Source organism: Crocodylus siamensis, chromosome 2, assembly GCF_052110815.1.
Source record: "Crocodylus siamensis isolate JL-2025a chromosome 2, ASM5211081v1, whole genome shotgun sequence".
Taxonomy (NCBI): domain Eukaryota; kingdom Metazoa; phylum Chordata; order Crocodylia; family Crocodylidae; genus Crocodylus; species Crocodylus siamensis.
In genome coordinates, this window is record NC_143396.1 from 178,720,199 (window position 1) to 178,736,044 (window position 15,846).

The window sequence follows — 15,846 nt, forward strand, 5'->3', positions numbered from 1 at the left end:
CAAAGGTTTATAATAGAATATATACATAATGATCAGAACCTGTGCTACATTTCAGTCTTTCACTATTGTTTTCTAGTTTGTTCATGTCCAGTACAGTTTTATCACTAGGTGGCAATATATATATACCCTTTCCCTCTGCTTGTTTTCCCTGTGCTTGCTGGAACTGTTGACACAGTAGTAAAGGTAGCATGTGTTGTTGCAAATTCATTACTGGAACAATCTGCCCTCATGATCAAAAATACAATAGAAACCTCTCTTTGGAAACCTGCTCTTTTATGTTTGTGGAATGCACAAAGTGAAATACCCTACCCAGATGTAATTTATATTGTAAGGCCGTAGGCAAAGCAGGACATGCTAATCTGCATATTGTCAATGTTCTACAGAGGCAAGTTGTTCTGGGGACCAGGTCTACAAGCCATGTGGGAGAAGAGAAAGAAGAACATGCTTCACCAGGTGAGTAATTTCCTAAGCACTAAGAATACAAGCTGGTAATTTTTAAAGTATTGAAGGGATTTTCACATTCAAATCCCACTAAAATTCCAGCTCTCCTCAGACAGATTTTTGTTTTTAGCTTTCTATAAAAGCTGGGCTTGGTGTCACTCATCCCTTCCTATTTATTATATAATTATGCAGGGAAACCATTCCTGGTACCATTCCCTCACAAAGTAATGCAAAAGTGTTTGTTGAAGGATGTTACTGCCCTGATGGGAAGATCCTGTTGAGAGATTCTGAAGCCATATGTGTTTCTGTCTGTGGTAAGGAAAAATACAAGGTGGGGGAAAAAAATAAAAATTTGCTGTGAACACCTGCTATAAGATTCCATAATACAATCACTTTCAGTCATCAATGCCCTGTGCTGTATGAATAGAAGCAAGGATTTCAAAGGGTGATATCTTTTACTGGACCAGCTATGTGGTTGGAATAAAGTTAGACAAGCTTTTGAATGCAAGACATACTTCCTCAGGTCTTGGTACACTTAGCCTTTAGTTCTTGGATGGCACTTTCTGACTAGACCAGAAATACTTCTGAGGGGCATTACATCCCCCTAATATTATCCAGAAAGAAGAACTTTCATTTGGGAAGATGCAAATAAAATCAGTCTCCAAGAACGTTTGGATTCAAGTCCCTATGTTTTGGCCATTGTTCACTGTTTCTTCAGTTCCTTTTCTTAGATCCCAGGGCCTTGTTCTTGATTTGTGTCCCTTTCCCTTTCTCAGCTTCGATAATTTTCTCCAGCATTCTTTTTATTTTCAATGGTTCTAACAATTGTTCTGTTTTACAGCCTGTACTGGACCAGATAGATTAGTGAAACAGGTAAGGAAGGAACAGAGGTAATGATCTTCCAATAACTATTGTGATACGGTAGCCAGATGCTGTGTTCTACTGTAAAAATGTTTGCAGAAATATTTCATTTGTTTAATCCCAAATTCAAAACCTGTGTACAATAGAAACAGCAAAGACAAGGACAGAGACTTTTAATTCTGCTACATAGCTGCACTCCTTATGAGTGACTGAAGCAGAACTGGAAACCCATGAAAGTCTATTGTTTTCTCACTCATTCTTATTTTCTTCCTATTTCCTCACACAAGGCTGCAGAGGACACAATCAAACACAGCTTATTTTACGATAGAACTCTCTGGTCCCTGTGAAATTTAGTCTTTAGGGTTTCATATGTACCATATTTGCCCAAATCCAAGACGACTTCAAATTTAAGATGATCCCACAATAAATAGATCATGAACATGAGAAATGTATAAATTTGTTAAACATTTCCATGTATAGTATCTAATTATTGGAATGTCATCTTAAATTCACCATCCACCCTCCCCCCGCCCCCTGCCCTGCAGAACCAAGGAAAGCACTGGCAGGTGAGCAAAGAGGAGAGGGAATTAAGCAGCCTGACCCCTGTCCCTTAAACCTCCACATCTTGACACCTGCTGCTTGTCCCCACCATCACTTCTCCCTTCTGCCTGTCCCCCCACAGTGCCTACACTCTACCCCCAAACACCTGCTCCCCCCTCACTATTTACTTTCCTACCCCTTGCTGCTTACCCTTAGTTACAGCTCTGGCTCTAGCCCACTCTGGTCCCTGCATAGCCACGCAGCAGTGGTTGCAATAGCATCCCTGGCCCTGGCCCCAGAACTGGAGCCAGGGCAGGAGCTACCATCACCTCAGCTAATGCTGCCTGGCCAGGTGGAGGCTGAAGTCACAATGTACTTCATGTAGCCAGCCAGAGCGGAGCTGGAGCCAGAGCCAGAGCCATGACTATGGGTAAATTGTTGGGGGGGATAGAGAGGCAGCATGGGGGGCAGAGGTAGCAGCACAGTGCAGGTGGCAGGGGAGGCTGTGGCTCTGACTTTGACTCTGACCCTGAGCCTGGGTCAGGATTGAGGCCAGAGCTGGAGCTGAACCAACCACCCGCCTCCCTGCCTTGTACTTGAAACTATGTTGAATGGTGGAAAAACGACCCCAGCAAGGTCGTTCCAAGGTCATCTAGGATTTGAGTAAATACAGTAATAAACTCATAAAACCCAGCAGTAAACTTATGCTCAGAGGGTGTCTTTACAATTGCTTCAGGCCGGGGTTGGGAGTTTAATTAGAAAGGTTCTCAGGAGCTGTTCTAATTAAAACACCCACAGCGTCTCATGTATTCAGCATCCCACACTTCAAAATGATGATAGAGATTCTTTAAATAAAGTATGTTCGATGAGCTTTTGAAGTACAGGGACACTGAATACAAATGATGCTGAGGCTGCTGGAGCATTCTAATTAGAATTAGACTCAATTAATTAATTAATCAAATTTGCTCCGATGTGTTATAGTTAGCATTCATTGGAGTGGGTGTTGGGCACATGTACAGGAGCCCAGAGTCTCTGGCTTATCCCCCACACTCTTTTCTCATTAGTTTATCACTTCCAACTTCTATTCTGTGAACTGTTGCTTCTTTTTTTTCCACAGCCTGGAGAGACCTGGGAACATGATTGTCAGTATTGCACCTGCAATAAGAATACCTTGAACATTACTTGTTCACATCGATCTTGCCCAGTGTCTCCATTAGTGAACTGCACTATAGAAGGATTTGTACCCAAACCAATACCGCATCCAGATGACCCATGCTGCATGGATACAGTGTGTGGTAAGCTTGATGAAAAGCTGGAAGAACTGGGATTATTTATAACGAGGATGGCACAACATTGTTCTTCATAGTCACTATAGACAGGACAATAAGTAATGTATTTAAATTTCAAAAAGGGAGGTTTATATTAGATACAATAAGAACTTTCTATCTAGGAAGGTGTTTAAGCACTGGGGCAGTTTACCTAGAGTTTAAGGAATCTTTCTGTCATTCATAGTCTTAAAGAGCAGGTTAGACAAATATAGGTACATAATGGTTTAAAGAAGGATTCATTTATCCAGTACAGAGGCAGAAAAGGATCTTGGAGTCATCACTGATGCCAAGATAAACATGGGCCGGCAGTGTGGAGATGCAGTCAGGAAGGCCAATCGCACCTTGTCATGCATCCACAGATGCATCTCAAGCAGGTCCAAGGAGGTGATCCTCCCCCTCTATGCGGCACTGGTCAGGCCGCAGCTGGAGTACTGCATCCAGTTCTGGGCGCTGCACTTCAAGAGGGATGTGGACAACATGGAAAGGGTCCAGAGGAGGGCCACTCTCATGATCAGGGGGCAGCAGGGCAGGCCCAACAAGGACAGGCGACGGGACCTGAACCTGTTCAGCCTCCACAAGACAAGGCTGAGAGGGGATCTAGTGGCCTGTTACAAACTAGTCAGAGGGGACCAGCAGGAAGTCCCTTTCCCCCAAGCACTGCCAGGAGTGACCAGGAATAAGTTACAAGTTGGCAGAGGGTAGATTTAGGCTAGATATCAGGAGGTGCTACTTCACGGTCAGGGCAGCTAGGATCTGGAACCAACGTCCAAGAGAAGTGGCGCTGGCTCCTACCCTGGGGGTCTTTAAGAGGAGGCGAGATGAACACCTTGCTGGGGTCGTTTGACCCCAGTACTCTTTCCTGCCATGGCAGGGGGTTGGACTCAATGATCTGCTCAGGTCCCTTCTGACCCTAAAAACTATGAAATTATGTGGAGGGGGATGAATCTGTGTGCCATACTTTAGACGTATATGTTTGCATATGTTGGCATAGTTGGCATATATTGGGTATAATTTAAAGAAGCACCAGGCCATTTGATAAACTATAGTCTAGAAAGTAGGCCTGTGTGAAGCAGCTTGTATTAGTCTTGGATTCAACCCATTCGGGGGACAGTGATTCAATTCGGTCAATTCGGTAATTCAAATCACTGTCCTGAATTGATTCAGCCGAATCTGATTCAGAGATTTGGCTGCCGCCAAATCTCCAAATTAGGCAGGCCAGGTCCATCCCCCACCAGCTCTCCCAACAGGGCACTGGCTGCCCTGCCTGCCCCAGCTCCCAGCACTTGTTAACCCCCCCCGACTCAGCGGTTGCTGCCAGGCGGGGAACAATCCCTGTTGCCCCCACTGCCCCATGCTGCATGGGGGCTCTGCGCAAGCCCCCCGCCACTTCCCCAGCACCCCTGTGGCTCTGCCCCTTTAAGAAGAAAACGCCCTGAAAACCCCCCAGACTCACTGTTCCTGCTGGCAGGGGGTGATCCTCACTTCCCCCCTGCTGCATGGGGGGCCGTTCCATGAGCCCCCCAAAGCCCCAAGGTTACCACAGGAGCTGGTAAATCTCAAGACTTTTCTTGGGTTTTTTTACCTTAAAGGTCTGGAGCTGGCCTGGGTAGGGCAGCCATGGCAGGGCTGGGGGAGTAGGAGGGGGTCCAGGGGCTCATGCAAAGCCCTCCACACAGCATGGGGCAGTGGGGATCACCCCCTACCCAGCAGCACCTGGTAAGCACTGGGGCTTTTCTTTAAAGGGGTGGGAGCTGGGGCTAGCGGGGCATCCATGGGCGGGGCTGAGGAAGTGAGCGAGGGTCAGGACGGGCTGGGGGAGCAGGCTGGGGCTGGGGCTGGGGCTGGCAGGGGCAGCCTTGCAGTTCCCTTTTTGAGGCACTGGCTGTCACCTACCCACCCTGAGGTCCTGCAGGAGAAGTGAAAAGGGCAGTTTGGGCCAGACACAAAGACTGAAACCCTTCAGATAAGAGCCTCAGAAATGAAACCTTTCCATCATGAAGAGCAAATGTACCTATCCCCGGCCCCAGGTATCCTCTGGTGAAACCACTGGTTTATAATGTGAGCAGTGTAAATTGCTCTTCTCAAGGCATTCTAGAGAGAAAGACACAGCTTCTCTTCGTGTGTGTTTTTATTACCTCTTCATGCAGCCCAAGCCATGTTTCTGCACAGATGGGGAGGGATTTAGTGCATCTGGCACAGGATGGAATAGAGAGACCTGAGTTCTAGTTCTAGCTTTGGGAATGTCTGTCTGTATGATATGTGGCCCATCACTTTCCCCCTCTGCACAGTTTCTTTTTTGCAAATCACTGGCATTAAATTATATTTTAGTTGGTAATCTCAGACATGAGGCAGAGTATAGAACAAGTCTGGATACTGAATGTTTCTTTCATTCCTAGGGCTGAATCCCATCAATGTTATAAATAAGGTGTATTTACAGAGCACTGAAGGGAAGTTTGCACTGCCAGTCCCCTTTCTGTTCATACTCTGTAAATGAATGGACCAGTAAATGCAGCCTATAAGACTTTGAGCCAATGTAAGGAAATTATTAGGAGATAATTAGGGTGTGCAAGTCTTGGTACTCAGGTAAAATCACTGGGATAAAAAGGCTTTTTGACACTTTTTTCTACATCTCCTGTTTCCAGAATGTGATGTGAAGTCCTGTTCTGTCATCAAAAAGGAATGTGACGCAGGCTTTCAGCCAATAGTAGAGATTTCTGGCTGTTGTCCTATATTTTCTTGTAGTAAGTACCATGATTCCTTATAGTATGTTGGTTTTCATTATTTGAAATGGGACTTTATTTACAGTTTAGTCCCAAGACATATCCACACCCATATGTAGTTGTATTGTAATGGACACATCTACATGTCACCCAATGATGACGTAGTGTTTTGCTACATGGCCACATGGCGCACTACACTGACGTAGTGATTATGTAGGACTACATGTAGTGGTGCACTCCCTGGTTATATAATGTGCTGTAACAGTGACATCTAACTGTGCACCGTGTGCACAGTGCAGGAACTGCCTGTACTGTGCCATGCTTAAAGGAAGTAATAAAGCACAGCGCAATAACAATGGTGTCATACGGTGGCATGTAGCCGCACCCAACATATGGTATAAATCCCATGGATTTTTAATACTTAATATTGACTTATCTTCCCAGTGCAAAACAAATCGCTATTTCTGTTGACTTTTTATTAGGTAGGACTTACTCTCAAAGTATATGCCAATACCGTGGGCAGATCTAGAATTTTGAAAAGGGGGGTGCAGATGGTCAGATGCATTATAACACATAAAATAATACACATTTTTTCTCCAGTTAAAACTAAAGTAGAAGTTTTACGAATATGCTAGGATCCAAGGGCTGTATTATTCAGTTTAATTGAAGCAAAAAATATAACTTTATTGGAATGAGTTAAATATAATCTTCAGGGTTGTGAAATAGGAGTTTTATTACCAGGAGCAGCTAACAGCAGAATTGCAGAACAAAGGATTGTTTGACTGGTGGAAAATCATGACCATTAAAAGGAAAAGAGAGTTGTTAACATTTGTGGAATGAAGAATTGAGAAGGGATCAGGTAGATTATAATGAGCCATCATGTCAATTGGCACTGCCTGACTAGAAAAACTGCTACCACCGGCAGGCAGTTGGTTTTAAACTCTGGGTGTGCCAGGAATCCAAGGGGGATGCAAGTGTACCAATGTATCCCCCCTGAATCTAACCCTGATCAATACCAGGCATCATCTTCATGACCTGTAATCCAGTTTGCTCTTTAATCAGTGATGGTGATCCATAACAATAAAGCAAAGAAGGAAAGCGCTGCTAATCTGATTTAAATATACAGGGAGAAAAATAGTTTGTTAAATAGAAAATACTGATGGGTATAACTTGCACTTCACACACAAAATCAAAATAAACAATAAATGTGGGTTTCAGGATCAGAAGTAGCAAAACAGACAAGCTTTTGGCGATCACAGATCCCCAACTGTTTGTCTATCTACTCGAACTATGCAGTTGGTCCAATAAAAGATATTACCCACAAGTATATTTTTCACATACTTCCTGGACCATCACAGCAACAATATCACTTTAACACTGAAAAAAAGCACAGTCATTCTGTAGTTCCAGTGCTGGGTAAAAGGGCTTCCTTTAGGTCTTTTCTACATCTTTTGAGGAATGCAAAACTAATACAGAACCTGATAATATTGTTTCCAAAGCCTCTCTTTTGTTTTATCTTTCTTACAGTACCAAAAGGTGTTTGTGTTCATGAAGGAGTTGAATTTAAGGTAGGAGTTGAATTTAAGTTACTTCTGTCAATATGCTGGTGTGTTGTAACTTTAATAGACTATTAATTTGTAATACCAGAATTCCCTTCAAGAAGTAATTTCAAAGAACATAAAAACATCATGAAAATGACATGATTTTTTTCTCTAAAAGTTCATGCGCAGTTTTTCTTTCAGAAATTATTTAATAATCAACCCAGGAAGCCAATAGATTCCAATATACATGAACCATCCACTTGTATTCAGGTCTAAGTAAAAATGTTGATGTAACAAGAGTGTGTACAAAAACAATTAAATATCATTTGAAGTTTTGCGCATGGCTAATGGTTCAGACAGTTCAAGGCATTAGAATAGGAAAGTTCTGAAATTATGAAGTAATATTTCACAGGGCTTACTTAACACAGGGTGTGTCTACATGTGCATTTGATCCAGAAGCAATTTACTCGTGAGTAAACTACTCGTGAGTAAAGGCTCCTGGGCAGGTGTCTATACTTTCGGTGCCTTAGAAGCAGATTTGCCACTCATGGCAGCAATCTGCTTCCACCTCCACTGGCCCTACACCAGTCCCTTGCAGCAGCCAGGGGGAGTTCAAGGCTCCCCCTATCTGGATGCTAGCCCAGGGGCTAGCAGGGAGCACTGGGCCAGGAGACAGCTGTCTCCTGGCAGTTGCTGGGACATTGATCTCTGATCTTGGGGGGCTGCCTTCTGCATCTTCATTCCCTGGCATCAGGGAGTTCCTGGCCCTGGCTCCCCAGTCAGGGGCATCAGACTTGGAAAAATCTGCAGGGGATAAGCGGGTCCCATCCCCCTGCCCTGATCTGCTGGTGGGGTAGCTAGCAGCAAGCCTCCACCCAGCGAGGACAGATTTCTCCTCCCAGATAGGGGCTTGCTGCTAGCTGTCCCTCTGGTGGATGAGGCAGGGGTCTGGGAACTACTTCTGCAGCTCTTTCCAAGCCGTGTGCCTCAATTAGCCAATCAGGGCATGGGGCTGGGACCTGCCCCTGATTGGGACAGTTCTCAGCCCCTGCTCTGTGATCAGGGGGCAGGGTGGAAAGCCTGTTGACTGCCCAGCTCCACAATCATGGAACTCAGTAGGGAGCAGGCTTCCCAGCCCCTGACAGCAGGGACCTTCCACCTCCTGCTCCATGATCATGGAGTAGGGCCTAGGAGATCTTTATTTCCATGGTTGCAGAACTAATGCTAGGAGATCCTTATCTCCCAGCTCAAGCCCCATAGTCACAGGACCCAGGCTGGGAGATCTTTATCTTTTAGCACCAGCTCTATGCTTTGCTCAGAACTGAGATAAGGATGTCCCAGCACTGACTTCACAACCACAGAGCTGGAGCTGCAAGAATCTCCCAGCACCAGCCCTGTGATCACAAATCAGGAGCTGGGAGATCCCTAGTGCTGGGGCAGAGGAATATTGTCCTTGAAGCATGCAGCTCCCTGGGGCAGGGAGCAATCTCTCACCTCCTGGCACCCCCTGCTGCCCAGCTGACTGGGCACACATTTGCTCCTGTTCAGGGGTCTACACATGCACTATTGCGCAGTTACTAATCTTGAGTAAATTTGCTACTTGCATTTGCAGGTAGCAAATTTACTCACAGTTAGATCCAATAACTGTTCAATAAGCATCTGCACATGTAGATGCAGACACTTACTGAACAGTGATTAGCTCTACTGTGCAGTAAAGCATCTCATGCAGATGTATCCACTGTGTGGCAAATTAGTGCAATACTATTTTTTTAATACTTTTAGGGCATGTCTACACATGAGGCAAACTGCACAGTTGTTACTGTGTTGTTGCTTAATACTTGCTTAACCAGTGTTACTGCACAGTCCCATCACCACACAGTTATTTCTAGATGCCACTGTGCAGTAGCAACAAGCTATACTACTGTGCAGTAGCATCACCCTCATGGTTTATGTCTGGCAATGCTACAGCACCATAGCAATAAGCTATGATGCAGTAGCATCTCATGTAGGCGCACCCATAGTAAGTTAACTAGAGATTGAAAAGTGTTGGTTTCAGGACCTACTGCCAAAAATAAATGCCAAAAACAATAATTTATTTGTATTACAGAGTAATATATGTGTATTACAGGGTACTAAGTTCTCTCACTCTATTTTTCCCTCTCCTATTCTCTCATTTTAAGCCAGGAGCAGTGGTGCCTAAAACTTCTTGTGAAGACTGTGTATGTACTGAAATTCAGGACCCTGCCACACACATCAAACAAATTCAGTGTGTTCCAGTGAAATGTGAAACTGAGTGCCAGCAGGTAAGTCACTTTAACTGTTACCTTATGCTCTGACATCCCATTAGCTAAACTTCAGGTTCTGAACCATGGTAAGTGAGAGAAAGAGATATCTCATCAATAAAAATGGCACTTTACTGATATAAACAAACTTGTTTCTTCAGGTTAGTGGTTGTTTGTCTCTTGAAAATTTAAAAAACAGTGCCAGAATGATATTCTGGGCAAAGAAATTTCCGATAAAAGTGTGACCACAAATATAACCTGATTAGAGTTAAAGATGTTTGTGTGATTGCTTTGGAGCTGTCTATTATCACTATTGAGTAAAAAATGTTAAAAAAACTATTCTGAATTGGCCCATGTATAAAGGTCCTGATGAAGGTAAATATTCTAAAATTGAATGGATTATTTGTTTTTAGGCAATGCTTAAGGTTTAATACTACCACCCCCCCCATCCAAGCCCCCAACCATGTGCTGCTGCTGCTAAGTCCTATCATCTTTCTATAACACTTCTGGGTCATAGGTAGGCATGGCCATGCAACCCCAGGTAAGACAGTGAGGGGCAGTGTGGCCAGATCAGAGGTGTGGGGCCAGGAAGGGGGAGAGAAAATCAGTGGGGAGGTCCATTATGGAGCTGACAAGAGGAGCAGAACTGACAAGAGTAAGGCTGAGAAGTGGGTTAGAATGGGGTGCAGCATGGTGCATGGTGTGGTTAGGGGAATCCAAGTGTAGAGGTAAGTAGTGGGCCCCTGGAGTTGGGGGTAATATCATGTAAGATCATTGCTGTCATCAAACAGTGTTGCCAACCCAAACATTTTTTTTTTACTGACAATCTGAAAACTTTTATTGTCAACACAAGATTTTTACTATGGTTGTTAAACCCCTAAATTTGAATCTGGCCTTTGTTACTGCTATCCAGCATCTGGCAAGAAGGGTTACATTTACATTATGTAAAACATATGTCAGTAAAAACACATCAGTAAAAAAGTTGGTTGTCAGTAAAAAAACAAAACAAAAGAAAAAAAAGAATGTTCTTGTATTGGCAACCTTGTAATGTCAGTACCCCAAGGGTTCAGTAAGGCAATGAAACAAATGTAATAACCAAGTAGGTATAAGCATCAGGTTTGAAATATCAGGCCTTCATCAGTCAGTGGATTTCAAGAGTTTTTTTACAGAAATATAAGCATCAGTTTGTTGGATTTTTCTCCCTCCCAACATTAAAGAGAACAATATGGCTTTTGTCTTCATGCTTTTTGCAGGCAAACCATAACCCATGTAGCAATGTTTTTGTTTCTACAGGGCTTCCACTACATGCAGCAAAAAGGTGTGTGCTGTGGCCAGTGTGTGCAGGTGGCCTGTATGGGAACTTTTCCATCTGGCACCGTGACCATTGAGGTTCGTGTTCCCTGTCCCACAAAGAACTGTAATGTCACAGTGGACTGTAAACATTTTAATTAGAGCTCATGGTTCATTTCAATAGAGTTCTGCTTCAAAACTCGGACCACAGAATGCTTCAGTTTTACCATACCTATTCTGCTGTCAGATTTTATTTATTTAAACTGAGGTTGCAACTACTGGTAGAATGTGCAGAGGAGTCTAATGGAATGTATGTAGGCTGGTATCTTAGGAGTTGGTTGTATAGTAGCAAAAGCAAAAAAAGTATTAAAATAGTTATAAAAACTCATCATATGTTGTAACTTGTTTTCTTCTTCTTATTCAGGTTGGGAAGCCCTATAAACATCCAGAGGATAACTGCACTCAGCACATGTGCACAGAGTTATCAGGCCAGTTTGTTCTGACTAGCACAGTAACAACTTGTGTGGAATTTGATCCAACAGACTGCATCCCAGTGAGTATTGCATACATGGAATAGTCTTAAAATGATCCATCATGCTGTTTAAAAAAATCCTCAATTCTCGGTTAAAGAAAGTAAACCCAAATCCACAATTTTCTGTTATTTAAATGAAACACCACTATATATGTCTCTCTATATTAGTGGTGTTTTATTTAAATCCTGGAAAAATGGGGTTACTTTTTAAACTGAAAACTGGGGATTTAAAATCAAAGAAAACCAGGATCCCTGCTGATCAGTAATGATATATACATATTACTGATCAGCAGGGATCCTGGTTTTCTCTGATTTAAAAAAAAATCCCCAATTTTCAGTTAAAAAAAAGTAACCCCAATCAACATTTTTCATAATTAAAATGAAACACCTCTCTCTCTCTCTCAATAGATAGATAGATAGATAGATAGATAGATAGATAGATAGATTAGTGGTATCTCATTTAAATCACAGAAAAAATGTGGATTTGGGGTTACATTTTTAACCCAAAATTGGGGATTTTTTTTAAATCAGAGAAAACCAGGATCCTTGCTTATCAGTAATTGAGTTATGTGTGCACTTTATAGAGGTTGACAGAGAATATTTGATGTTGAAGGGTGAGGGGATAGAGGGAGAAATGGTGGAGTGAGATTTTCTTCATTTATCTGGCAATATCATTTTTGTTGCTGTGCCACTCTCCATAATTGACTTCCCGCCACGCCTAAGTGGTCACAACCCACCAAAAGCAAAAGTGGTCAAGTAAGAAAGAAGCCATAAATAAACACCTGTAGTTACATACCTGGGAAGCACCGCAGTATTGGTAATCACTATGCTTTTGGCTAATTAGTGCCTCACTAAACAGAAATTGATGACAACAGGAAGACAGTAAGTATCCATAACTGGTTTTTCAAAGGTAAGCAGCTTCTGATTGCTTCAATAAGTGATGCACATTCTCTGTACTTGTAAAAAATTGGGCTTCATGTGTCTGATCTCAAAACCAAGCAAATGTCTAGTGGAAAGATACCCATGGTCTTAAATCAATTTGAATCAGGCCACATATCAATACATCTTCACTTTACAAAAACAGAAAGCTTAGCCTTCCTGTTGTTGATGATTTAAGTCAGGGGGAAAAGCATAAAATCTGGGATCATAGTATTTTCATCCATCTTACATAGGTCATGGATGGAAATACTAGTTTTGGGGAAAACTCACCCTGTTCCTTGTCAGATTTCTCAGAAAACATCTTACATCACTGGAACAGAAACAGCTTTATGATTATACATCAGTGGATTGATTGTACAGTTTGCAAGTTAGACATCTCTCATGATAGCTCTAGCTTGGTTAGCAACAGATATATCTAAGTTTAGAATCTGAGCATTTGTGGTACTGTTTCCTTTCACTACAGGGGACTCTTACGACAACTCCAGATGGATGTTGTAAGACATGTGAGTATATTGCATCTAAATATTTGAAAGCTAATCATAGTCAGGATCTCCATTCATTATGTCTGTGACCTAGTGAATGCCCTCAAATTTCATTGAAGTCCATAGCTTTGATGGCTGTAGCATACATCTGCCAGGTTCTTCCAGTGTTGCCATTGGCTAAACCTTCATGTTCTCCTTTTCTCTGTTTATTTTAAAGAACTGAGGTAATTTTAGATTAAGTGGAGCTTCTGATTAGATAGACTTTGTTTTCATAGCTGATCTCTTTCAGAACATTTTACCTGTTACCTGAGTAAGGTTAATAGAAGGAACCCTCCCCACAGGTAAACCTTTGAAACATGACTGCAAACCTACACCAAAAACGGAGACAATTATTCACAACAATTGTAAATCATCGAGACCCGTTTCAGTGCCTTCCTGTGAAGGGTTCTGCAGTACGTACTCTGTGTAAGTAAGGAACTGCTTCTCCACCCTTTTGTCCTGTCTTCACATATCTTTGTTCCAGACACAGTTATCGCTACACCATCAAACTCTGCAAGGCTAGTATCATACTGATTTGATTGTTACTTATTTGCTGAAATGTTAGCATAAAGTAAATATGATTTTCCCACTGATGCTTAAATAGAAGACACTCTAAATTTCTCCTGTCTGACAGATCTTGGGGGGCTGGAGGAGGGAGCAGCTAATGATAATGAAGAGCAGGAAACCAATAGTTAGTAGACTGATCACTTAGTTTTATTTTATCAGGTACTCCTTTGATGTCAATAAAATGGTTCACAAATGTACTTGCTGCTATGAAACAAAGAGCCATGAAGTAGAGGTGGAACTGACTTGCTCTGAGAAGAGGAAAATCAAATACACATATGTTCATGTGGATGACTGTGGGTGTGTAAAGACAAAATGCCTAGAGAAAGAAGCATAAACACCAAGTACTGGAGAAATGTTGACTTATTTGTAATACATCCCTTGTAAGTAGTTAAGAATATAGCTGTAAGTGATTGAGCTCCTTCTAATGAGTCTTCTTCCCTCCATCTTTGCTTTTGCTTCCAGTAATATGTGCAGTTGTGGAAATTAGTTAAAGGACACTGCTCTAAATGTTTGTCAAATAAAATGCATTTCAAAATGGTCATGTTCTGCTTTTGCAATTACACTGTTAACAGATATGTGTAGTAGTAGTTTCTTCCATTCCAAGTGACTTTATATGCTGATGAACTTAACAATATCTGTTTTGAACTCCAGATATCCCTGGTGCTTTGCAAACACAAAACAAAATCCCTGTCTGGAAAAACTATGTATACATTGCAGAACTATACATTTAGGTTGCTTCATTTCCCTTTGGGGTGAAATAGAACATTCCTAGAAGAGATGAAAAAGCAAGGATAGATACTGTCTCCAGTCTTTTCTGTGTCCTTGTGACAAGGTATTTACCAGAATTTACAGATCTGTTAGAAATCTGATAGGGCCTCACTGTGAGTATTTCAAACTTGCAACCTCTGGGTGCTCAACCATATGCCTTAGGGCCCATGTAAAGGGTAGTGCAGATTGGTAGGTTGCGGTTTGGTTGGTACCATGGCTAGAATTCAAACTTTTACAAATACATTAGGAACTCTACATGCCATGAGTGGTCAGGACTTCAATTGTAGACATTATCCAAGACAATCCAGTAACATTTTCCTAGGGTGTTGTATCTGCTGACTGGAAGCACAGGGAGTAGTATCACCACTTCCTGCAGCTCCCATTTCTAAGAAATTTCCCCCCATTCAAATACCACACTGTCATGACTGTACCTAGTTTGTTAGATCTATTGAGACTAACAAGATGGCAGGACTGCAGATATTCAAAATGAAATGGACCGATGGTAAACAGCTAGTATACAGTCTTGAATAATTGGGTTGCTTTGTGCTGCATTATTTTAACAAGTTGGACCTGAACCTGATTCATAGAGTCATATGTGTTAGGGTCAGACAGGACCTCAAGTAAGTCATCAAGTCTGACCCCCTGCCCTGGGCAGGAAAGAGTGCTGGGGTCAGATGACCCCAGGTAGGTGCTTGTCCAGTCTGCTCTTGAAGACCCCCAAGATAGGGGAGAGCATCACCTCCCTTGGAAGCCCATTCCAGATTCTGGCAACCCTTACTGTGAAGAAGTTCTTTCTAATGTCCAACCTAAATCTGCTCTCCACTGATTTGTGGCCATTGCTCCTAGTCACTCCAGGGGATACCCTAATAAATAAAACATCTCCTATTCCCTGCTTCCCTCCCCTGATGAATTAATAGGCAGCCACAAGATCACCTCTCAGCCTTCTCTTGTGAAGGCTGAAGAAATGTAGGTCTCTCAGTCTCTCCTCGTAGAGCCTTGCTTGCAGGCCTTTGACCATACAAGTGGCCATTCTCTGGCCCCTTTCAAGATTCTCCACATCTCTCTTGAAGTACGGCACCCAAAACCAGATGCAGTACTCCAACTGCGACCTGACCAGTGCCTCATAGAGGGGAAGCATCACCTCCCTGGACCTATGTGTCATGCATCTGCTAATGCATGATATAGTGCAGTTAGCCTTGTTGATCACTTTGTCACATTGACGACTCATGCTCGTCTTGGAGTCAGCTATGACTCCAAGATCCCTTTCCACTGCTGTGCTGCGGTGAAGGTCATCCCCCAGCCTGTAAGAGTGTTGGTGGTTCTTTTTGCCCAGGTGCAGCACTTTGCACTTGTCTTTCTGACTTGGTATCAGTAGCTCTGGGGGAATCTCTTGGTAGTCCAGTGTGATCAACATAGTTCCTGCCCCATCCAATGTAAATGACATGGCCAGGGAAAAAACACTGCTGAAGCATCTCTTCATCTTGTCAATGCATTGATGTTTTGGCAAGTGGTATAA

The 15,846-nt window shown here is 42.7% G+C and overlaps 1 protein-coding gene across 1 annotated transcript in view; it reads left to right on the forward strand.

The window, feature by feature from the left end:
• The window catches only part of LOC149871400 (mucin-5B-like), a 93,107-nt gene extending 79,057 nt beyond the window's left edge, over nucleotides 1-14,050 (forward strand). The window contains exons 37-48 of the mRNA XM_090032452.1: nucleotides 384-453; nucleotides 634-755; nucleotides 1,283-1,314; nucleotides 2,960-3,137; nucleotides 5,813-5,911; nucleotides 7,418-7,458; nucleotides 9,612-9,734; nucleotides 11,007-11,102; nucleotides 11,428-11,556; nucleotides 12,938-12,977; nucleotides 13,298-13,421; nucleotides 13,722-14,050. Coding sequence (XP_089888578.1) covers nucleotides 384-453; nucleotides 634-755; nucleotides 1,283-1,314; nucleotides 2,960-3,137; nucleotides 5,813-5,911; nucleotides 7,418-7,458; nucleotides 9,612-9,734; nucleotides 11,007-11,102; nucleotides 11,428-11,556; nucleotides 12,938-12,977; nucleotides 13,298-13,421; nucleotides 13,722-13,896 — 1,229 coding nt within the window. The 3' untranslated portion in view covers nucleotides 13,897-14,050. The remainder of the gene's footprint in view (nucleotides 1-383; nucleotides 454-633; nucleotides 756-1,282; nucleotides 1,315-2,959; nucleotides 3,138-5,812; nucleotides 5,912-7,417; nucleotides 7,459-9,611; nucleotides 9,735-11,006; nucleotides 11,103-11,427; nucleotides 11,557-12,937; nucleotides 12,978-13,297; nucleotides 13,422-13,721) is intronic.
• The last annotated feature ends 1,796 nt before the right edge of the window (nucleotides 14,051-15,846 follow it).